Source organism: Leuresthes tenuis, unplaced genomic scaffold, assembly GCF_036924035.1.
Source record: "Leuresthes tenuis unplaced genomic scaffold, fLeuTen1.0.hap1 SCAF_19, whole genome shotgun sequence".
Taxonomy (NCBI): domain Eukaryota; kingdom Metazoa; phylum Chordata; class Actinopteri; order Atheriniformes; family Atherinopsidae; genus Leuresthes; species Leuresthes tenuis.
The window spans coordinates 28,085,191-28,110,434 of NW_027325373.1; the positions used below are offsets into that span (position 1 = coordinate 28,085,191).

Sequence of the window (25,244 nt, forward strand, 5' to 3'; positions counted from 1 at the left end):
TGGTATGTTGTCAAGTAGCATGTGATAAAAGTCCCATATTCAAAATATGGCTTTAGAAGGAAATAGAAATAATCACCACCGTGCAGGTAAAATTATTAATTTTCTGTGGCCTTTTCAGTCTGAAAATAATGGTTGTGTTACAACCAAAAGACAGAGATGCTATGGACTCAGATGAACAGTGACCCAGAGTGCAGCATGTTGCTCATTACCTAGCCAGCACAGGCAGGTGTATCCTTTGACTTCCTCCAGACACGTGGAACCATGCTGGCAGGGATGAGAGGCACACTCTGGGATATCCATTTCACAATGGTTGCCCTCATATCCTGTATCTCTGCAGTCACATTCATAGCTGAAAATGGCAAAATGAGTGTCAATGCAGCAGGTTATGAAAGTTCTAAATGTTTCAGATGTAGTAAAAAAATGTTTTAAGAAGTTTTATTTCAATAATCAAAGCCTAACAATAATCAAAGATCATTGTAAATTAAGTGACAACAAGTAACAGATGAAATTTCTCATATTTTCAATTTGACCTTTTCTACAGTAATTGCAATTCTAGCACTTTGTCTAATAAATATAAGAGACAGTAGCAATCATTTTGTGCTTATTTTGGACAGCATTAACAATGACACACACACACATCCATCCATTATCTGCCGCTTCTCCGGCAGCTTGAGCAGAGAAACCCAAACGTCCCTGTCCCCGACCACTTCTTCCAGCTTTTCCGGGAGGACTCCGAGGCATTCACAGGCCATAAAAATTATGAACAGAATCTGTTATAAAGGGCAGCCCTGACGGAGTCCAACCCTCACCGGAAACACGTCCAACTTAGTGCCGGCAATGCGGACCAAACTCTGACTCTGTCATACAGACACCAAACAGCCCCTATAAAGATGTTCGGCACTCCATACTCCCGGAGCACCCCCACAGGACTCCCCGAGGGACACGGTCCAGGATATATATACAGGATATATATGTGCATATACAGTCACTTTATTTACTCCTGCCCTCTTCTGCAGTTTGTCGACCCCGACAGTGCCCGGTTGGTTAGCCATGACCTGTTTAACTTGGATCTTGAAATCCCACAGAATCTTACCTTTGTCATTCTCCACAACCTTTGGAGGTATCTTCCACTTTCACTTTGGGACTTTCAAACCATACTTGGCACAGATATTCCTGTACACTATACTCGCCACTGGGTTATGGTGTTCCATTTATTCAGCACCTGCTTGCTTGTTACACCCCACTACTATGTGCTGGACTGTCTCAGAGGCCTGTTTGCACATCCTGCACCTGGGGTCCTGTCTGCTGTGATAGACCTCGGCCTCGAATACTCTTGAGTTCAGGGCCTGTTCTTGAGCTGCCATGATTAATGCCTCTGTACGGTCTCTCAGACCATCCTTTTCTAGCCGCTGATAGAACTGGATTTTAGACACTTTTACTGTACAGAGGCTTATCCTTCCATGATAGTTCCACCTCTTCCTCCTTGCCTCCCCTGGGTTTCAGCAGCCCGAGAGACTCACTTAGTAGTTCATCACTGGGTGCCATCTTCCTGATGTTTACCTGGATATGTGTTATTTCATCTTGGATAGCGGTTCTGATGCTCACTTGCCTTCAGCCTCCCTCCTTCCACTTAGTGTACTATCAGGGTACTGGCATTGGGGTGAAACATTGAGCTTTCTTGTCTTGTGGCTTCTATCTACTCCTTTGGCCAGATTATCATGCCAGCAGGGTATCTGATGACTGGCAAAGGCATTGATGGCTTCTTGTTCTTCTCATTGATCTGACTCTTCAAGCCCTGCCTTACTCTTTGTAGGTACTTGGTTGTGGCTTATTTCCTTGTGGCTCCCTCATAGTTGCCATATGTGATCCCTAGGTTTTTGTTGCTGTCCTGAACATGTGCTATGGTGGTAGTTCAACCCCTTTAGTCCTTCTCACCTTGTCTGTCTTTGATATTATTCAGACACATTTATCTAGACTGAATGACATCCCAATGTCCTTGCTGTATATCCTTGTGACGTGTATTAGAGAGTCGATGTCTTGCCACATCCTGGCACACAGCTTAATGTCATCCTTGTAGAGAAGGTGGATGATGGTCGCTCCACTTTGTAGCCATAGCCACTCTTTGTGATTATGTGGCTGAGGGGGTTCAGGCCTATGCAGAGCTGCAGTGGATAGATATCACACTTCATGTTAATATGTGCAATTGGCCTGGAATTGGCCACCAGGGTTGTGTTCAACAGTCCCATTGAGTTCTTAATGAGGGCTCTTTGTTTCGTGTTGATGTTGTCAAGTTCCAAGCATTACAGGATCCATATGAACATTGAGGCTTTCTTGTAGGCAATCCAGGTGGTGCAGTCTTGAGTGAGGTAGGTAGGTATACATACATACATACATACACGAAAACTCGAAACTCAACATTCATTCCCTTGTGGGCATTTGCCTTTTTAAACTCAGTTCCTCTACCAGAGGCCTGGCAGCTTGAGGATTGCAATATGATTAGGATTGCAATAGTTGAGTTTTCTAATCCTCAAAAAATGGAATCTGCCATCACAACTATAGATTGGTGGAATAAAACAAAGAAGAGCCAGGATGACAGGTTTGGGGGAATGCATCATCATTGTCCCCAACATCTGAGAATGGGTGCTAAGCCCTATTACAAAGCCCAAATAACGTTCACACAAGGGCAGCTTACCTGAAATGGAGGATAATGAAAGAGCCTGTGACAATTTTCCAAGACCAAGTACCTCCTCAAAGCCTGCTAGAACATATGTATGATGCACTGCATATCATGAACACAATTTGTCCTTAGACTGAGTGATGTGCACATTTGACACACATGAACAATTAACACTGATGAACAATTAACACACCCATGTGTCTGCAATTACACAAGTGGATATAAAAGCATGCACAAAGCGGTGCAATGCATACCATTAAAAACAATGGCTGCTTTAACGGTATTGGAGGATATTGCAAATGGTGCAATTCGTAAAAAGCGTGTGTTCAGAGACTGAGAGGATTTACTGGCACATGATGACAACTGGCCCATCAGTCGTTTTGAGGGCAATCCTCCTGGAACTGTGCGCAGAGCTGCGGCCAGCGTTGAAGCGCAACAGCTAGGAGCCACGCGCTGTTTGTGTCCACAGGTGATGTACACACTGGGATTCCTAGTAACCGGGGCATTCCAGAGGGAGCTGGCCAACCGATTGGGACTGTGCCAGTCGACCCTGAGCCAAGCCATGCCAGCCGAGTGGGACGGAATTATCAGCATTTCAGGCAAGTATATCAAATTCCTATACAATGCAGTTGTATAGGACAGCCTATACAGCCCAACATTAAAGCACAATTTGAAGCGAAAGCCGGTTTTCCTAATGTAATCGGAGTTATCGACTGCACACTCATTGCTATAAAAGCGCCATCACATGATGAATTTGAATATGTCAACAGGTAACATTTTCATTCGATCAATGCACAGATCACATGTGATGCACAAATGCAATTAACCAACATTGTGGTGAAGTGGTCTGCTTCAACACACGATTCATACATTCTGAGTAACAGAATGGCGGCTGTAGCTCAGGAGGAAGAGCAGTTGCCCACCAATCGGAAGGTCGGTGGTTCGAAGAGTCCTTGGGCAAGACACTGAACCCCACGTTGCCTCCCAGTGTATCACTGGGGTATGAATGTGTATGAATGATTAGAAAAAGCACGTAGTTAAGTATCTTAAGACGTGCTGTATGAATGTGGGTAAGTGGGGTGAATGCGGCATGTAGTGAAGCGCTTTGAGTGGTCAGTTAGACTAGAAAAGCGCTATACAAGTACAAGTCCATTTACCATTTACCATCCATTGTTAGGTACAGATTACAAGGTGGCACTGTGCGCGATGGGTGGCTTCTTGGTGAGTAACTTTATTCATGTAATTGTACTAATATAATTCCCAGTGACGTGCATTGAGCATGTGCACCCCCAATTTCAATCCCGTCTTCACAACATAATTTCTAGTTGGTGGTTAAAGGTAGTAACTTGCTGTTTTTTGCTGGTTAAACTACAGCTTAAGATCTTTCTAACAAGCCCTTGATTGTCTCTGTGTGCAAATGTTAATAACCCCATGCATAAAATGTGAAATGTCTTTATCAGTCTCACCTTTTCCCTGGTGCACTTCTGCACTAGGTTGCTGTATGAACATGTTTGTTATTAGTTACACAAAAACATGGATATTTACCTTGGGGGTAATCAAAGTCACCCACATGTGCTCCCACCACCCCTGAGAGAGAGTGCTTTGTGGACTCACTGTTCAAACAAAAGACACTTGAACTGTGGCCCAGGGAAGCCCGGACACCCAACCTTCTGGTTGGTAGGCAACTGCACCTACTCCTGAGCTACAGTCGCCCTCTTACTTTGGTTTTCTCAAGAAAACCATCTGGCAGGGATTTAAAGATGAATTTTCCATTTAAAAACCCTTTCTTCGTCCTTTTTGGCTTACCATCCACAAGATTAGAAGATTATATACAGTATTGACCCTACCCTGCTGAAATAGCTGATTTGCCTACCTATTCACCATGTCATGGCAGATTGCTCCATTCTGACAGGGCTTACTGGCACATTCATCGACGTCCACCTCACAGTTGATGCCGTCAAACCCAAGTGGACACTCACATAAGTAGATGCCAAACAAATCATGGCAAGTGGCTCCATTGTGGCATGGGTTGGACTCACACTCATCTATTTCAGATTCACAGTTGACTCCTGGAGGACAAGGAAGGGATATCCAGCATTTGATTAGAAGTCACTGAGAAAAAAAAAAACAACAGTAAGAAACTAGTTTTCATAATTGGTCCCTTGTTTGTAATAAAATGTTTGGTACTGTTTCTGTAAACCAGCACCAGCACAATAATGCGTTGGTATGAATGTTTTTTTTTTTAGGTATCCAATCTGATAAAATCTTTTCTTTACATCCTCCAAACAAACTGATATAAATTAAAGTGAATTAAATGGGACAGCTCTAACCCAAGAACTCACAGATAATATAAAGCTGCAATGACTCAAACTCATGGAGAAATAATTGAGGTGAGAAAAGAAAGTTGTGAATGTTTTCTCTCAGTCTGTAAGACTTTACACTTTTGAATGACCAAGTAGTGTTGAGGAGTAGTACACAAGGCCCAAGAGAAAAAAATGCTGCCATTGCTCAGTATCTTTTTAAAATGATAACGATGATATTATTAAACAAGTTAACTGAGCTGAGGAGAAATGCAAACAGATGAGGATCTGTCTGTAGTATTCTTGTATTTCATCATCGTCTGATTTGACTTCAAAAACTGCAAAAACCTACACAGAATTTTCTTAATGATATGTAGAGAAAAAATAGCAATTGATTTCAGTAGTTTTCCAGTTTTTTTTTTTTTTTAGAAAAGTTCTAAAAATATACAGGTCTGTTTTGTGTGGCTCAAAATAGATTTTTAAAAAAACATTTAACACCTTTGTAGAGTAAGCAGAAAGTGGTGTCCCCATAATACACCACCAAGCTGGTTTGGAAGAGAGTGTCCTTGTAATTCATAAAAAACAGTATGTGAGGGTGTGGGTGCACATGTGTGTGAGTATACTTGACTTCAGTCCTTACCTGCAAAGCCCACAAGGCACTCACACTTATAGTGGTCCTTATCATTGATGCAAGTGGCATTGTTCTCACAGGGTTTTGAAGCACACTCATTGATGTCAATTTCACAGGTGTACCCTTGAAAACCAGGCACACAGAAACAGTGGAACTCTGCCACTCCATCTATACAGATAGCGCCATTCTGACAGGGCTGTGATAAACATTCATTAACATCTTCCTCACAGGTCTTCCCCTCGAACCCTGCTGCACAATGGCATTCAAAGCCATTTGGTTGCATTACACAAGTCCCACTGTTCCTGCAGGGCTCATTGATGCAGTCAGTAACATGTGTCTTGCAGTCCTGACCTCCATACCCAGCAGGGCACCTGCAGAAATATCCATATAGCTGGTCTACACACAAGGAATGAGGCTCAGAGCAAGGGTTGCTCTGACACTCATCCACCTCCTCTGTACAATTGTCACCCATAAGCCCATTAGGGCAGATGCAGTCGTATTCTGTGGTACCAGGGATACTGGTGCAATTATCACATTGAGCAAACGAGCAGGCATCATAGAGTTCATCACAATTTTTGCCCATATATCGCACCCCTTTTGTGGTACAGATACACGCATAATCATACATGGTTTCCACACAAGTAGCTCCATTTTGGCAAGGTGCAGACAAACACTTCTCTGATGTGGCTGTGCAGAGGGTTCCTGCAAAGAAAAACAAAGAAAATGTTCTTTAAGGTAATTTAAGGCATATCAAAACAATATATACCATGAAACAGGAAGAAGTTTGGATGACTCTTGAATCACTGAATATATTGTTTACATAATCAATACTATTATTTAGGCTGATACTGGAATAGTGGGTACATTAATATTTTATGAGCTTGGAAAATCAATTTTAAAAGAACATTCGATCGAAATAATAGATAAGGGATTTTGAACTAGGTAGTTCAAAGAGAATTAATAAAGTCCAGCATAATCGATTAGAATTTATTTTCTTTTTTTGGTCAATTTAACATAATTGTTTCACTGTTGTTTTTTTTTGGTTTTCTGCTTTAATTTCACACATGGGTGAGCAAGTGAGAGCATATAAAAGCCATAACTACTGTTTCATTTAATTTGATTTCTGCATTGTGAGAGCAAATCTGTGTGCAAGTCCTGTGCTGTGTAAGAATCATCCACTCATTCGCTCGCCTGTCACTTACTTACTTACTCACTCACTCATTCAGACACAACTTGAATGCAGCAGTACTTCATAACTATGCACCATTCTTTCAGTTACATGTCACAATTGTCGGCACTGTTGATGAAATAAAATATTTTGTAATTGACATGTCCCTATATAACATTCATAAGAAATTGTAATGTTCATTTACTCAGTGTAAATGTTTTATTGAATAGATTTTGGTCACGTGTAAGGAGTAGCTTGAGGATGGGTAATATAAAAAATGTGCAACATATACAGGTCCAAAAAAATGGGCGTTGGCAAGGGTGCAGTTAATGTACTCCAGTAAAATAATTAGTCCACAACAAGTCTTACATCCATAAAGACACATAGCCCACTGCTGCAACTTTCGAAATTTCTGTCAGATGCCTATATTTTCCACTAAAACACACTTTACTCTGTGACACTCCCTTGTCTTTGGGGCTCTGGAATTGCCAATCGGTAGTAAACAAAACAGACTTCATGATGGCTTAACCACCTGTCACTTGATATCCTGCCTCTTACTGAGACCTGGATAGAGCCTAAAAACAATGCTACCCTGGCTGTACTCTCGACCTCTTTTCTAACCAAAGTTACTTGGCACTTGGGTAAGTACTGTGGCACTATATGGGAAATGCATACTCCAGCTCCCAGTATCTAGTCTCGTAGAGGAGTTTAAATGTACTACAGTTAGGACAGAGCTCCTGTTAGCTGGAAGTAAAGATGCGGTAGTTAGTAAGGTGGTTCCAAACCCAATCTTGGGGAGGAAATGGAATCCAAGAATGGCAGATCAGGAGGCAGAAGCAACTCTTAGACATACAGAGATTGTGGGTAATGTTCAAATAGGCTGGGGAGGCTTGGGGCTTGGCCAAGGCAAACCAATATGGAGTAGAGCAGGTCCCAGGGAAAAGAGAAAGCTAGTTGTTGAACAAGCTCATAGACAGGAGGGAATGTTAAGGGGTACAAAGGCATTGGCTCAGGCTAAGCAGGGACAGTGGCTGAATTGGGAAGGTGTAGAGAAGAAAAAGCTTAGTTGGAAAGAGCTGTGGAGTATGGAGGAAAGGACTATTAGATTTTTGATAGGGACAACATATGATGTATTGCCAACTCCCCAGAACCTAAAACTCTGGGTAAATGGAAACCTGTTATGTTCATTAAGTTCAGGTACAGCAACTTTAAGGCACATTTTGTCAGGTTGTAAGGTAAGTCTGTCACAAGGCCGGTATACATGGTGACATAACCAAGTATTAAGAAGCTTAGCTGCAGGTATTGAAGATTAACAAAGGCAGGTGAATTTAGGAGGGTCTAATGTGAAGAGAATGGCAATTCAGTTTGTTCAAGAGTGGGAGAAAGTTAATAAGACAATAAGGAAGCAAGGCAGCTTAGAGGATGCTTTTGATTGGGAGATGCAGGTAGATATAGGAGGAAAGTTTGTTGTTCTCCAGGAAATAGTCTCTACAAATCTAAGGCCTGATATAGTCTTGTGGACTAGGAGTAGAGTAAGAGTCTATCTCATAGAGCTGACTGTTCCTTGGGAGGAATTAGTGGCAGAAGCATATGAAAGGAAAAATCTTAGGAAAGTTAGGATCTGGTCAGTGGAAGTATGATGTAGAGGATTTGTTGCAAAGTCTGTTCTCTCGTTGTTGAGGGAGTTGGGTGTAAGTGGACAGAGTGTTAGGAAAATAGTGAAGGAAGTGTCAGATGAGGCAGGAAAGTCCAGTCGGTGTATTTGGATTAGAAGAAGCAATAGCAGCTGGGGGACCAGCAGGGGGAGCACTTAGGGTAAACAGACTCTTGGAAAAAGCAAGGAAGAAATCCAGGGTGTATTTAAGTGGAGGGTGTGGCCCATGTGAGTTTTTTAAACCAGGTGGCCATTTTAGGTAAGTTGGTCTGTATGGCCTTGTTTTTACTGTCATTTTTAGTGATTGTAGGACTGTTCGACTGAGTTTGTCTGCTGAACCTGTTAGTGTGTCTTGTCCTGCCTCCACCTCTGGCACCCTCTTTACTTTCATTACCCCCTACCCGAACCAGAGTTTGAATCCCATTCCTACTTATCTTTGCCTCTTCTATTTCTATCCCCTACCCGAACCAGAGTTTGAATCCCCACCCCGCTACGACTGGTGTGCACTTGGTGAGAGGCTGGTTTAGCTTGTGGTTGTGAAAAAAAAATAAAATAAAGATGGTTGTTGTGGTGTGAGGAGCAGTGATGGCATTAGGGGAGTGACTCTGGGACGCTAGTGATCACTGTCTAGCCTTCTGGAGATGTCATGGGCCCAACTAGATGAAACACAGATGAAAGGAGGTTCCCACCCGATGACCCCAATGACATGTTGACCAGCAGTTGGTCTGTATAGGGATTATAGAAAATTATTCAGTCATGTCTTTTTTTATCTTTTTCCTTTAGCACAAGTTCCTTGTGTTTACCTTGAATCCAGGGGGAACATATTTACAGAATATTTATTCCACTCATAATACTCTATATATTTCTCATAATATAGGAAAAGGACAGAATATTTCAGAGTGAGAAAAACAGGCTGGCTGAAATATTCTGTTCCCCCAAGTATCTTTGGTAAGAAAAGAGCTACTGTGTTCACAGGAATAGTTGAGTATTATGAGTGGAATAAATGACCCAAAACTTTAGATGATTGGTTACTCTTCGTCTGAGATATAGAGGGGAACAGAATATTTGAGTGAGGAAAAGCAGGCTGGCTGAAATAATCTGTTCCCCCTTTACCGTTTTTAAACACGGATTTGCTTTTATTTATTTTAAAGAAAGACCTATTATGTCCAAATATGTCATAGGGACAGTGTGTTTGAGGAGAGGAATAAGTAAGTTATTTCAACACTACGTCTGCTAGAGCAGATGATTTTCAGACACAAAGCACATTAACTGAAATGAATGACTAAAAGTCACGGTAGCTACTAGAAATCTCTTTGATTACCTTTTAAATAATGTTACATTTTACATTAGAAATGTGGTTTACAGGAATAACATGGAGAACTTCCAATAAGTTTTATTTTTCATGTCCAGCAGACCGAGCTTCCAGCTTTTTATATCCGCAATAAGAATAATAAAAAAAAAAAAACACCATGTGCGGGAACACAGTGTTTGGGTGACTGACTGTGTTGTCTGTTAAACTATTGTTCAAGTGAACAAGACTCAAATTGGAAAAGATTCTTGGCTCTCTCGGCGTAAACAATTCAATTACAGTAGGAGCAATGGACTGGAATAGATTAGTAGGAACAGGGTCCAGCGGGCATGTAGTAGGACGGTGACGTGAGATGTTTCAAGTGTGTCCACTCTCAGATGTTTAGATACACAGCTCTGAGCAAGAGGGGTGAATGAAGACAATATTTTAATATAATATAATATAAATAATTAACCATAAACCTTAAAAGTCTGAGGTACATATCCTGTCAACAAAGACAGATTGATCAAATCCAATATGGAAGTGTCGATTAAGGGGAAAACCTCCTTGAACAGTCGGATTGGGATTGGATCTAAAATACAAGTTGATGGTTTAGAAGAGACTATTGCTGTTGTTAGCTCAGAGAGATCAACTGGACGCTGCTGTTCTTGATGATATATTAGTGATAATACCATGAATCTATTCTCCAATCAAAAAATTCTATTGGTACCTGTTTATAATTACTTGAAATATATATAAATATATATATTTCAAGTAATTATAAATACATATTATCAATTTATGTTGAATGTTTTAGCGAACAATTCCATAACTGACACACACGGTGACGGACTAACTATTATTTTGATTTTAATTTAATTCATTTGAGTCTGTATGAACTGACGTGAAGTTATGCATCTGTCGGAACACTGTTAGGTTATGAGGCAACAGAGGTCGCCTAGTAACCTAACGGCTTTCTGCCTGGTCCAGATAGGACGAAACAGATAGTAAAGGCTTCTATGGTGCAGAAACGGATTTTAGATTCTTTTGGAAAACCACCACCAGGCAAAAAAAAAAAAAAATAAATCAACTTTACCGGCAGCCATAGCCACAGCACCGGCAGAGACAGCTCCAGCGGCGGCAGCCCAACCTGGTGTGACTGGATTAGAGAAGCCTTTCCAGCCCACATCCAATCTCAAATTCCCTGCACGGCGTTGTGGTAATTAAACTTTCTCAATTTCTGTGACACCAGCTTGGTTTTCTAGATGGAAGTGGCTTCGTTATTCAGATTGATTCATTTTACATTTAGGCTGGGGTATTATCAACATGCATATAGTATCACTTACTCAACTGCACACATATGAACAGATGAAACACAATGAATAACAATTGAACGGTAGCGATTCAGGCTGACTGGACTTTTACTACAGTACTCTATAGGGCTGAGCAACATTATTATTCCTTCACTAAACTCCTCCAACCGGTTTCTGTCCAATCCTACGTTAGTAACCGTAACTATGCACAAAAGACAAAATATGCCGAAGTGGTATGCAGACGGGACTTGATAGTCCGATATCCAAGAAGTTTGGAGGGTGGTGTTGAATTCTTTGCCTCCCCCAAGCCCAAAACGCAACATGAAAGATGCCGAGTGTGGATAAAGCAGCTCCAAAATCAATAAGAGCACCTACGTTTGTTCTAAGGTAAAGTGCTAGCTAACATTAGCTAACCACAGCTTTGTGTGATAACGGTGAAACCTTGAGCCACTGTGTAATATTTAAGCAAAATAAATACTAACAGAGACTAGTTCTGACATATTGATATCTATATCAGCCCCACTATATGTGAGCAATATCCTGGAACGCTGTAAACAAATGCAAGATCGTTTATTTTAGCAAGAAATTGGCAAACAGGACGACAGTGAAAGCTAACATAACATTTCATTTAAATTTGAAAAATATATATTGAGTTACCCTACTGTACAAGAAAATTGTTGTTCTTGTATGTGCTGGTTTTTTATTCGAAGTGTCAACAAATGTGGTGCCTGGCGCTTATATTAAGAACGGTGTACTTTTCCCTCTATTTTGAGTTCCTCTTCATTTGAACTTCGCCAACATTTAGTCTGGTGAATGTATCTTTTAAACGCATATTGGAGACCTTTGTCCGCTTCTCTGTGACACCTTTGAAGAATTTTGACAGAAAATTTCAGACAACTCCTGAGAAATTAGATTTAACGGTACCGGTAAAAATCCCATGTTTCTCGCTCCAGGGAGAGCCAGAGCTATAGAGTATATACACTCCCATTGACTCTCGTTGTAAAATATTGGCGGACGACACTTTCAGGTTATAGAGACGCCAAAAGTTCCACTCTAGGCACGGAGCTCCGTTGAACTCATTTGCTCGTCAACAACAATTCCTGGTAAGTTAATGAAATAACAGCGTTTTAGAAGGTTTTTTTTTTATTTTTTTTTATTAATTCATTTTTACATTAGAAGTACACTGTTAGACATCGTTATTTTTACATTTGGTTTGCATGAAATGTCGATGTTAAAAATGATTTGGGGACCTAACAGAAAAGCTTGGTAACGGAAGCTAACGTGTTAACACATGCTAACGTGACATTAACGTGATAATTTCACTAAAGTCCCGTTAATTTTTTGTTGTCAGGTGACATTATGTAAAGTTGTTTTGATTGATGGGCTTTAAAACATTACCAAAATACTACTGCTAATACTAAGATGCTACTGCTATTACTGTTACCATTACTTTTTATTATCATCATCATTTATCATTAATATAATATGTATTATTTATAGTAATAAAAACAATGTCCATTATTTATTATTCCTATTCTTTTTATTTTTCTTGTACACACACACACACGTTCTTGTTTCAATAATTTTTTAATAAAACTTTGTTTATTTAACAATGTTTATACCAGTCATACTTATTCCTGTCCACCGGTTCTAACATAAATTGCAAGTTGGAATAGTTTCTTGTAGAGATAGATTTGTTACTATTGACTGATCATATTCAAGCATAATTAGTGGTTGTTTAATAGATCTGGTACATGGCTCAATCTTAAAATCTCCATGGTTCTGATACATATCCTTTCAAAATAACTAAACTCGGTAATAAAGATAAAAAAGTACTTTTGAAAAGCTGACATTTCACAAAACTAGCAAGTGCTGACAATGCTTAGAGTCCAATAATGGTAAAAATGAAATTGTATCTTGTTGATCTATTTGCAAATGCAGAAGAACCAACCTTGTAAAGTTAGCATCAATCACATAAGTAACCTAGCGAAGCTAACGCAAACTTTTCTCTCCAAAAATGTATTATTATTATTCAAAAGTAATCAAAGCACTTTCAATTGTCAACCCCACAGCTCAAAAGCATTATTGACACAAAAATACATCCCATACAACGTACGTTTATTTTGATATTTACCATGCAATAGCTCACACTGTACCATATGAAACTATGACAGCTTGCGGTTTGGTTGGAACTGTTGGAACTATTGAGGCTTACATGAACCACGTGATAGCCCTAGCGGCGACATGAAAGTGTGTCATAACTCTGTATATACTTGATAGCTCTGGGGAGAGCTATAGGGGAAAGCTTGACTGGTGTAGCAACAGTAACCACGGGGGGCGGGGCTTAGCGAAGCGTAATTTTCCATAACGACCGGCTCAATTTTTTTCAGTACCCCCTGCTCAAAATGGTAAATGGACTAAATAGCGCTTTTCTAGTCTAACTGACCACTCAAAGCACTTCACTACATGCCGCATTCACCCCACTCACACACACTCATACAGCACGTCTTAAGATACTTAACTACGTGCTATTTCTAATCATTCATACCCCAGTGATGAGGCAACGTGGTGTTCAGTATCTTGCCCAAGGATGCTTTGACATATAGCCCGGGGAAGCCAGAGTCGAGCCACCGACCTTCCGATTGGTGGGCAACTGCTCTTCCTCCTGAGCTACAGCCGCCCAGCGGTCCTGCCTGGCATTGTTCTTATAGCTGCAGGTGGGAAGCTACAACGACCTCTACTACAACTCCTGGTCTCAATCCTGGGTTGTCACGTTTTAGGATGACAAAAAAAATTGGCCATATTTCTAGAAATGAAAGCTGTCCCTTCCAAAGTGGGATAGATGCCATTTCTCCTAATCAGACCTGGTTTTCCCCAGAAAAGATTGCCAATTATCTATGTTGTTTGCTGGACACAAATTAGACAATCAGCAGTTGAAGGATGACAAGAGGCTAAAAATGTCATCAATGGTCATATTTGGCAGGTGTCCGACATTGTTTTGGCAAAATCACATACCGATGCAACCTTAATCTTATTGACCTCCGATTGGCGTAACCGGGTGTCATTAACTGTATGAACTGACGTGAATAACTATTGTACCGTATTTACGGTTATCCTTAGCCAGCAGTTTCAAATAGGATTGAATGTTGCATGCTCTGGCCCCTGGAATTGATTTGGCTATGGTTGCTGGTGTCTCTAATGCCAGAGGAGGAGGAAGAAGTTCCACACAACACAAACAAGGGTACAGGAAGTTATTTAATGTCTTATCGCAAAGCATCAGAGAGTCCAATTATTTTATGTTAAAAAATAAATCTGCAAGATATGCAGTTAGTTATGCAATAAATCTTACCACAAAGTGTCAGAGTCCAGTTATTTTGTACTAAAAAGAATTACATAGCAACAACACTGCACACTATTTATAATTGGTATTTACATGTTTTACATTACTTGTTAGCAACATGCCAATCATTGTTATGTTTATGTGTTTGTTAGACTCTTTTATCCAAAGCAACTTACACTCATATCCCAGGTCAGCAGGTAGCGTAAGGGGTCTTGCCTAAGGAACCCTACTGGAGGTCAGGATTCAAACTCTGGTCACCCACATGAAGGACTGTTCCTTTGTTTGTGTTCTGTGGGACTTCTTCCTCCTCTTGGACTATTAACTATCACTGTCAATTTCTTCTTATAAGTTTTTGCGTAGTTAACTCTATTGCTTACTTGTTCTATTCTACAGATCCTACAGATCCTCTTTTCTAGCAGTGTGTCTGGTTCTCTAGCTTAGCATAGCTACCAGTTTTCTCCCTCCATCTCCTGCTTTCACTTCCTGTGTGTCAGAAATTTAGTTACTCCTCTCCCTTTTGGCTCTTGTACACAGCACACACACACACATGAAGGGTTTTGGGGGCGTGTGTGTGTTCGGTGGGGTGTAGTGGATGGGGCCACGTAGGTGGTCCCCTTTGGTTGCACTCTGCAGTTCCCCGCCCCTGTTTTAATTACACCTTAGACATTACTACTCAAACACACTCACACACACACATTAGGTCTTGGGGGGTGGTTGCACTGAGTGGCATCTGGTGGGCGGGGCTCTTTGGGTATGTAGGCTGCCCAGAGGTTGCCTCTCCCCGCTGCTCGCGACTTCACCCACCTGTGGGCACGTCTTGACTCCCAGGGCACTTGGCCAGGGGCGCTGGGGCAGGCGCTGACCCACTGTGTGGCTGTCTGGGGCGCTTGGCCCTCCTGGGTATTGGGTGGGGCCTCTGCCGGGGGGTTTGGGGGCGCTCGGGCTCCTGGGGCCCGGGTCCGGTGCACGGCCCATGTCTGGACGGCTGGGGCCTGGCGGGGTCGGTGGGCTGTTGCCCCTGGCTCCCGGGGGATCTCTGCCCTATGCTTATGGGGGCTCTATCCGGGGGCTTCCTCTGCAGTCTTCTGGGTGGATGCGTGGTTGTCCCTGGGGTGGGCTGCCTGGGTTCTGTGCTCCGTGGGGGCTGCTGGTGGCCTGGGTCTTGTGGTCCTCTCTGCCTGCTTCTGATTGCTTGGGGGAGCTGTGGATTGTGGCTCTGTACACTTATACACTCATAACTAAGCACGGTTACCATGTAGATCCTGTGCCATGGGTGTTGCATGTTCTCACACACACACACACACACACACACACACACTCATTCATTAGTCCAGTAGCATAAGCAGTTGATGTATTATCATGTTGTCTCAGGTCATCTATATCCACAGCTGTGTTGTATGCGATTACCGCTTCTTGTGCTTGTTTCTGTTTGTTTGTGTGTTTGTTTTTTCTCTGCTTGTCTGCTTTCAGGTGCTCCTGGTGGCTCTAAGGCTGGATTCCCCTCAGCGGCCATGGATTGTTGTCTGTTTTGTTTTTTACAGGTGTAGCAGCTGGTTGTCTGGTTTTTGTTTCTATTTTTGTCCTGTTTCCTCTTCTTTCCTCTTCTTCTTTCCTTGTCCCCCGGTCCGGTTCAGTTCTATTACATGTCATATATTGTCAACAGAAATAAATAAATGGGCATCAAGGGGAGCTTTACATTTATAAAACTTCCCTTGGCAAAGCAAATCTGTTTGGCATCAAAGGTATTCAGACTACAATTCTGCTGCCATAATGCTGAACAGGACAAGGGGAAGAAAGAAAAGAAAGAAAAAAAATAAATAAATAAATAAATTTATAGCTTATTATAGCTGCCTCCTTTAGCTATAATGGTATTTTAGTCTTTTTGTAGTTTTGGAGGCGAGGTTATCTGAATTTGGAAGCTCGGATCTGCACCGTTGAAAACCACCCTATAGCAAGCCAGGTCCCTTTAGCCAGTACAGCGCCACCTAGTATAGCTAGCTCCATTAGCTGCCCCCGAGCAGAACCCGAGCAGCCAGGATCCCAGGTTGGCTGGGTGACTGTCAGAAATAGGAGTTGTAGCCCTAAAGTCAAGTTCACAATCAACTTGTCTACGTTTCAAACAGATTTTCCCCACTCAGCGACACACCACAGGGCACCCTTTTAGCTCCTATTCTTTTCACCCTCTATACATCGGACTTCAGATACAATTCAGAGTCCTGCCACATACAGAATTCAATTCAGTTTTGTTTATATTGCGCCAAATTACGACAATTGTCATCTCAAGGCACTTAAATAATATAGTCCAATTCAAGCCAATTGGAATTCAATTCATTCAGAAGTATTCTGATGATACAGGTGTTGTCGCATGTGCTCGTGGTGGACAGGAGTACAGGGACCTTGTGGAGGCCTTTACTGACTGGACCAAAAATAACTGTCCTCTCCTGAACACCACCAAGACCAAAGAGCTGGTGGTGGACTTCAGGAGATCTAAAACTCCATAGCAGTCAGTCTGCATTGAGGAAGAGAAGATGGACGATGCGGACCTACAAATACCTGGGGGTGGTACTGGACAATAAGCTGGAGTGGTCTGCCAACATAGAAGCAGTGGACAGGAAGGGACAGAGCCGTCTGATCTTCCTGAGAAGGCTCAGGTCCTTCAATGTCTGCAGTGATATGCTGTGGATGTTTTATCACACTGTCATTGAGTGTGCACTGTTCTATGCTATTGTCTGCTGGGAAAGTGGCACTACAGACAAAACGTATAGGTCCCTGGATAAACTGGTGAAAATGGCTATTTCTGTGATAGGCAGGGAGCTGGACCCTCTCAGAACTGTGGTGGAGCAGCAGATAAGGAGGAAGTTATATTCTATGATGGTGAACAATAAACAAACCCTCCACAGCATCCTGGTAGGACAAAGGAGCATATTATTATTATTATTATTATTATTATTATAATAATTATTATTATTTTTGTTCTAATTTACAATTATTGTAAATATTTCAATTGAGGTATATGACTATTTGAATTTCCCCCACGGGGATGAATAAAGTATTTTCTATTCTACTGTAACTGTCATGTCTGTAGTTTTTTCATGTATTATGTTCCTGGTTAGTTTTTAATTTTTGCCACGTTTTCCTCAATTTCTTCTGCTCTGCCATCAGCTTCACATCACCTGTGTTTTCCCCTCAGCTGCCTTCACTCACCAATCACCTCCCTTCAGTATTTAGTCTCCAGGGTTTTTTTTTTTCATGTTCAGTGCCAGATCCTCACTGTCATCCATGCTATACTATAGCTACCCATGCTCAACGTCAGGTTTGTTCCCATGTTTTTCATAGTTGTAAAATGAATGTAAACACAAGAATTGTTGCTCTCTGTATTTTTCATAGAAGACTCAGCACTTGTGGGTGCAAAGAGTGGATACAGATCACATTTTCTTTAAAGAAACTGACCACAACATGACATGTTACACTGACTCTGTAAAGCTGATATTCTCAACTTGTCATAAAAACAAAAGCAATAGGTGAATGATCAAACTAACCTGTCTGCAGGGAGTGTGCAAAAAAATTCTGCTGCGTGGGCCTACTCTCCATGGTATAACAAAAACCAATAAACTAGCTTTACTATCTTAGAAAGCCAAACACAGTCTAACGAGGACTGAAATTAAAACATTATAACAGTATAGAACAAAAATTAAACATGATAAAATGTTTGATTTAAAAGGAAGGAAAGCTTAGTGGCATTTTCACTGTTGACCCCTTTTTTGAGGGCATTCTATTTGTTCAAAACTGACAAAGTAGAACATTGTAATGAGTTGGGGTGTGAAAACAGGTTGAGTCATTACCCTTTTCCTCTCCCCATGTTACCCAAACAGGTACGACAGCAGCCCTGTCTTCCAAATCCTTTCTATGTTGTAATCCTGTAATCCCTCTGGCCTCTTGTGACCAATCCTCTTGCTCCTTTAATCTGTCAGTGGCAGGATACTTGCACAGATTACAGCTCCAAGCTTTAGTCTCAGAAATGTGTACATTCTGTCACCCAATCTGTCAACACATTCTCAGTCTTGCGGTTCCTCCTGTCTGACCCGAACGAGGAAGGTACAGGTAGTGTATGAGTTCTGTGTAACTGGAAGTAGGTGGAGAGTGTAAGTATTGTTTAAACTGAATCTATTAAAACTGTTCAGCTCATTGGCTATATCTAGACTTTTATCAGTCTGATCCCCCTTCACCTGAAACCCTGTGATCTATGTCATCCCTGACGACACATCTCTCAGGTTGTTGCATTTTTCTATTCTATTTTATTACCTTATTTTTCAGCTCATTCAGTGTTCAATTATTACTGGCAAAGCACCTCACTGTCCTTGTGAGAATAATACACTCCACACAGATGCTAATGTAGTCTGTCAAACACTCAGTTATAGCACTGATGTCATCTCTATTGGTTCAGAGTGCGTTCTAGTCTATGGCCTTAAAGCTTCCCTGCAGATCTTCTTCACCTTCCTGAGATAACATCTTCAGAGTCTCAAAGTCCACACAGTGAGAGGTTAATTAAGGGTTGTTTAGTTGGAGGTAAGAAGAACCTGATTGTGGTCTGATTTTCTTAATGGGTGATGGGCAGTTAAGCTGTTTCAACTGGTGGAGCAATCGACACAATATTGAAAGGTTGGAATTATGGCAAAGAAGGAGATGTGGTTGAAATCTCCAGAAATTGCAATGGATGTATTGGGATGTTGTATTTGTGGCCTGGCAACAACTGAACTTATGACATCACAGACAGTGTCTGTAGTGGCACCACTTAATATAAAGTATACACCATTGCTAGAAAAACACAGGTGAATTCGCTCTCTAAATAATATGGATGTAAACTCAGCTAATAGTTGAATATTCTGGGTACAGATCCTCTCCCTCACAGTGATGTCCAGGATTACATCATCTGTTGTTAACGAGCACTATGATACATCAGCCTCCTATTTTGCCGTTGTGTCTCTGATCAAATTATCTCAAACCTGGGTAGAGTTGAGTTGAGTTTGGTATATGCTCATGCAGCAAAGTCTTACTGACTGAAACATATAATATTGCATTCGTGATATTCTGACGGTGTCCCCGTGACCACTCCAAACTTGTCCCTTTTGTTTGCTTGTGATCTGACACTCCTCCTTCGTGTTGCGGGAAGACATGATTTAAACCTCCTCCACCTCTTCCCCCGTCTTACTCCTGCCTGACATCCACTGTATTTCCTCCTAAAATTGTTGTGAATGTGGACTTTTTTTTTTTTCTTTCTTTTTTTTTTTTAGGACTTTGGTTGGAATTTGGCAAGTTCAATCAGCTGCACCTGTTTGAAAGAAACTCTTCTGTTGTAATAGTTGCTCATCATAACAGATGTTGAAATGTGTTATAAATATAAGAATAATTCACTCAAGCAGCACAGCTTTCAAACTGGGGCAGAATAGTGTCTTAAATATATATACTGCAAGAAAGCTGGAGAGACTGTGGCATTCCTCTAATTTAGAAGAGTCTCATTTAGGGACTTCCGGTTTGACAAGCAATGGAGTAGGTAGCAGGTCTGAAGAGCTCTATCATCATTCCACAAATATTTGATATCCGTTGCGTTATTCACATACTTAAAGCGTGGTGAACCCGATTAAACATGGGCAAGACCAAGGCGAAAAAAGCTGAGACCGAGGACGAGAGCAGACAAGGTGCCGACTTAGCCTCTGGGATGCTAGCTAGCAATGACTCCGAGCATGGCGACGGTGACAATTCGGACAATCTCTGACCAACATCAAGAAGCTACTCGCTGGCATGGAGGAGCGGATCATTACGAGCCTGACTGCTCAAATTACAGCCAACCACGCCGCCATCGCCAAACATGACCAGACAATCCAGGCCATTGAAACTTCAATAAACAACTTCAACGGGAGGATAACTACACTGGAATCGGCAGTCGGAAAATTTAAGAAGGAAAACGAGCAGCTGCAACTTAAAGTGGATGACCACAAGAACAGATCCAGGAGGTGCAATATTCATATAACTGGCAAACCTGAAGGAGCTGAAGCCAACCAACCGACCTCTTTCATTGAATTCTGCCTGGGAGAGATCTTCAGTCCCGATGCCTTCCCCCGCCCTCTGACCGTGGATATAGATGTTTATGTTTATGTATTTAGCAGACGCTTTTATCCAAAGCGACTTATAAATGAAATATACAGGCTGGCTCTATGGCGATGTTGCAGGCCTCAAACGAAGCTGGGTTGGTCAAGTGTACCATTCCAGATTTAATGTAAAGGCGAGAAAATCCATCCATTTTCTATACTGTCAATCGGGTCGCGGCTGGAGCCTATCCCAGCAGTCATCGGGCGAAAGGCGGGGTACACCCTGGACAAGTTGCCAGTCCATCACAGGGCCACATAGAGAGACATATGAGACAAACAACCACACACGCTCACACTCACTCCTAAGGACAATTTAGAGTCACCAATTAACCTAGTACCCGGAGAGAACCCACGCAAACCCAGGTGGGGATCTAACCTGGAACCCTCTCACTGTGAGGCGACAGTGGTGGTTAGCACCTGGGCTGCACACCACCGTGCAGCCCAGGGATGGCGATATGTCATGTTGTTGGATAATCAGTCATAATAGGAGTGGATTTCAATCTTGTACTAGATGTCACCTTAGACAGGTCGACATCAAACCCTCATAGGTCAGCAGGAGTTGTGAAGGATTTCATGTGTCAAGGTGGCCTTTTGGATATTTGGAGGATTCAGTTTCCTACTTGATAACAGGCTTCCACCCAAGGTCAAGACTTGCTCGTATACCAGTAATGTTATATCAGATCACAGCGCCTTCCAATTTAAACTCGATCTCCCAAATTGCCTTCCCCCTAAATTCTCCAAATTCTTTTGGAGACTCAACCCCCTTCTATCAAACAAGAAATTTGTTTTATTAGTATATCTCATCCCAAATTGAATTTTTCCTAGAGACAAATGCCTCCCCTGAGATTTCATTTTTATTAGGCATAATGTCTATGAATTTGGAGACAAATCGAACAGACTATTAGCTCGGCAGACTCGTCAGGCAGTAGCTGCCAGATCGATTACAAAGATCCAGTCACATACAGGAGAGATATTGACAGATCATGATGATATAAATAATGCTTTTTCTCAATTCTACTTTGACCTTTATACATCGGAATGCAGTGGGGATTCTAACCTCCCACGCAATTTTCAAAAACCTGACAATTCAAAAACCTGACAATTCCTAGTGTGTCAGAGGACCAAAATACTACATTGTGCTCACCTATCTTTCCGAGATCCTGACCCTGACATTTCAGCTTCTGAAAATGTTACATCTATGCAAAATAATCCACTCTGCCCGGTCAATTTCACTTAATGCTGAAAAGGCCTTTGACTGGGTCGAGTGGGAACACTTATTTTTCACTCTTCAAAAGTTTGGCTTTAAAGAGGGCTTCATAGCATGGATCAGGTTGCTTTACTCTTCTCCCCTGGCATCTGTGATCTCTAATAATACTCAGTCTGGTTACTTCCCTCTCAGTCGGGGGACAAGACAGCATTGGCCATTGAGCCCTTAGCGATTGCACTGCAACTCTCCCCCTAAACTCTAAGACAGATGAAATTCCTTCTAATCTTTTCCCCCTTAAAGGGGAACTCCGGTATTTTTAAACCTAGACCTTATTCTGGCATGAAATACGTTTATCTACAGTTTGGCGAAAGTCGGCGTCCTTCAGAAGCTATTTCGATAACTCGCAATAGGCGTATATCCATATAACGGAGTGAACGGGGCAGGGACAATGCAGCCTCTAAATAAGGCATTACCTGTCTTTATTTCACCAATACTTTAAGACGAATGAATGAACGAACGCATACTATTGCTCTGTTAGCTCATACTGTAGGTGCTGTTATGTGGCTACTTGCGACTATAGGAGAGCTAACGGAGGGATTTCTACACAGGCACTCTAATGGGACGACAATTGGAACTTTCATAATGCCGACATCACTTCGGCTCAGTGATTTGTGCAGCCTTGCCCCTTATTAGCAATAATTTGAGCTCAGATATAATGGTTAATCAATCCATAAGAATTTGGACTCAATTTAGAAGAAATTTTGGGCTACAGAGGCCCTCTATCCTATAAACTGTTAAGTCAAACCACATGTTCATTCCCTCTTGCACTGATCCCGCATTCAATCTGTGATTTAACAAAGGGATAAAGTAAATGTGTAATTTATATTTAGATGACATATTTATGTCTTTCTCTCAATTATCCCAAACTTATTTCTTACCTAAGAACCATTTCTTCCGTTACTTACAGGTTAGGAGCTTCATACAAAATACATTTAATTCATTTCCGGTTAAGCCCATAAAATCACATATCGAATATATTATATAACTGCATTCAGACCATAGAGGACTGGTAGCCCAGATCTATAATCTCATTCAGAGCATTAACCCACACTCCACTGAAAACTTGAGGAATGCCTGGGATTCTGATCTCGGAGTAGTTCTTAGAGACGATCAGTGGGACTCTATCTTAAATCTGATACACACTTCATCTACGTCTGCTAAGCACGGTTTAATCAAACTGAAGGTGATACATACAGCTCACTTTACTAAGGCTAGGCTGGCAAAGATCTATCTAATTGGGATTGGGTCTAAAATACAAGTTGATGGTTTAGAAGAGACTGTTGTTGTTAGCTCAGAGAGATCGGCTGGACAAAAGTAGTCTGAGTACAAGTCATGTTTTAAGGATACTTCTAAAGCTGCTCTACTTGATGATACATCAGTGATGTTGATGGGAAGTATTCCATGAATCTTCTCTCTAATAGAAACAATTTTATTGGTTAAAAAGTTAATGAAATCATTACTACTAAGAGTTAAATGAATGCATAGCTCAACAGAGCTCGGAGTCTTTGTCACCCTGGGTACAGTGTTGAAAAGAAACCTGGGATTGTTCTTATTCTCTTCTATTACTGATGAATGGTACACAGTTCTAGCTTTATGAAGGGCTTTCTTATATGTTATTAGACTACCGTAATTTTCGGACTATAAGCCGCGACTTTTTCCCAATTTTTCGACCCTGCGGCTTATTTAACAGTGCGGCTTATCTATGGATTTTTACAGCTAACGGCCACTAGGGGGATACCTAAATCTATGGATTTTATCATCCACCATGTTGACGTCACATTTGCTTCAACACACAAGTAGCCGCGCGCACGGGAACGCGGAGGTCCTCTGGAAGCAGACTTCTACCGCGAGTGGTACGAGACAGAACGACAGCGAGAAAGACGGACATTGCGAGCGCAAGACAGTTTGTGAGACACCCTCATTATGGAAAACAAACGTAGAAATGCATATGATGCAGCTTTTAAGTTAAAGGCAGTCAATTTGGCAGTAAACGAAGGAAATAGAACCGCTGCACGTAACCTTGGAATCAACGAGTCAATGGTGAGACGTTGGAGACGCCAGCAGGAAGAATTGTCTCAATGCAAAAAGTCAAAAAAAGCTTTCAGAGGTCACAAAAGCAAATGGCCCGAACTTGAAGACGTTCTCGAAGATTGGGTGAACACACAAAGAATAGACGGCCGAGGCGTTTCCACCGTGCAGATCCGACTGAAGGCCAAAGCAGTCGCCACCGAAATGAAAATTGAACAGTTTAGAGGACCATCCTGGTGTTTCCGATTTATGAAGCGAAAGGGACTGTCCATCAGGGCGTGGACGACTGTGTGCCAGCAACTCCCTCCCGACTACCAGGAAAAAATAACAAACTTTGGCAAATTCACACAAAGAAAGATAGAGGAATACTCCATCGGACCGGACCAGATCATAAATATGGATGAAGTGCCATTAACATTTGACCTGCCTCTCACTAGGACTGTTAACAAGAAAGGTGAATCGTCCGTCACGTTGAGAACCACTGGACACGAGCGAACAAATTTCACTTGTGTTCTTGGCTGCACAGCATCTGGAGTGAAGCTTCCGCCAGTGGTGATTTTTAAGAGGACTACAATGCCAAAAGAAAAGATCCCAAACGGCATCTCCTTTAAAGTCAACAAGAAAGGGTGGATGATGGAAAGCGTAATGAAGGAGTGGCTGAATGAGTGCTACGTCAAACGCCCTGGAGGATACTTTCGGCAAAAAAAAGCTTTGCTAGTTTTGGACAGTATGAGGGCGCATATAACAGATTCGGTTAAAGCAGCCATCAAGAGCACAAACTCTGTTCCAGCTTTGATTCCTGGGGGCACAACGAAGCATCTGCAGCCACTCAACATCAGTGTCAATCGTGCGTTCAAAGTGGCACTACGCGTTCAGTGGGAGGCGTGGATGATAAATCGTTCACCAAAACGGGTCGCATGAGAAAAGCCACCTTCGCACAAGTTTGCGAGTGGATCCTGATGGCGTGGAGGAGTGTAAAAAAATCCACAATCACCAACGGGTTCAGAAAGGCTGGACTGCTGCGTGATGGAGAGGAGGACGCCGCCACACCTGAGGCCTTTCAGAGGCTGTTCGATTCCGACAGTGACGAAGAGGAGTTCGTTGGTTTTGAGAGCGACATCGAAAGAGAGGGGAGAGTGGCTGACGAAGCCCTGAACCTATTTGTTTCCGACACCGAAGATGAGGAATTTTGTGGTTTTAGTACGGAGGAAGAAGACGAAGATGAGGATTAATGACTTGACTTTTCTGGTTACAGCCGTGTACTTCACCAAAGATGAAGAGGAGGGTTACGGTAATAACTTTTCTGGTAGGCTGATAACCGTATATTTTAAGTAGCCGTGTTACTGCAATTTTAGGTTTACTGTCGTGTTACAGGCACTTTATTTGTTGATGATGTTGATGAAGATGAAGAGGAGGATTACGGTAATAACTT

General features: G+C 41.9%; 1 protein-coding gene across 1 annotated transcript in view; it reads right to left on the reverse strand.

The window, feature by feature from the left end:
• crb2a (crumbs cell polarity complex component 2a) overlaps positions 1 to 25,244 on the reverse strand; it is an 85,958-nt gene that overhangs the window by 51,439 nt on the left and 9,275 nt on the right. Inside the window, exons 2-4 of the mRNA XM_072371543.1 lie at positions 5,618 to 6,310; positions 4,551 to 4,746; positions 210 to 349 (exon numbers count right to left, since the gene is read on the reverse strand). Of these exons, the coding sequence (XP_072227644.1) occupies positions 210 to 349; positions 4,551 to 4,746; positions 5,618 to 6,310 (1,029 nt within the window). The remainder of the gene's footprint in view (positions 1 to 209; positions 350 to 4,550; positions 4,747 to 5,617; positions 6,311 to 25,244) is intronic.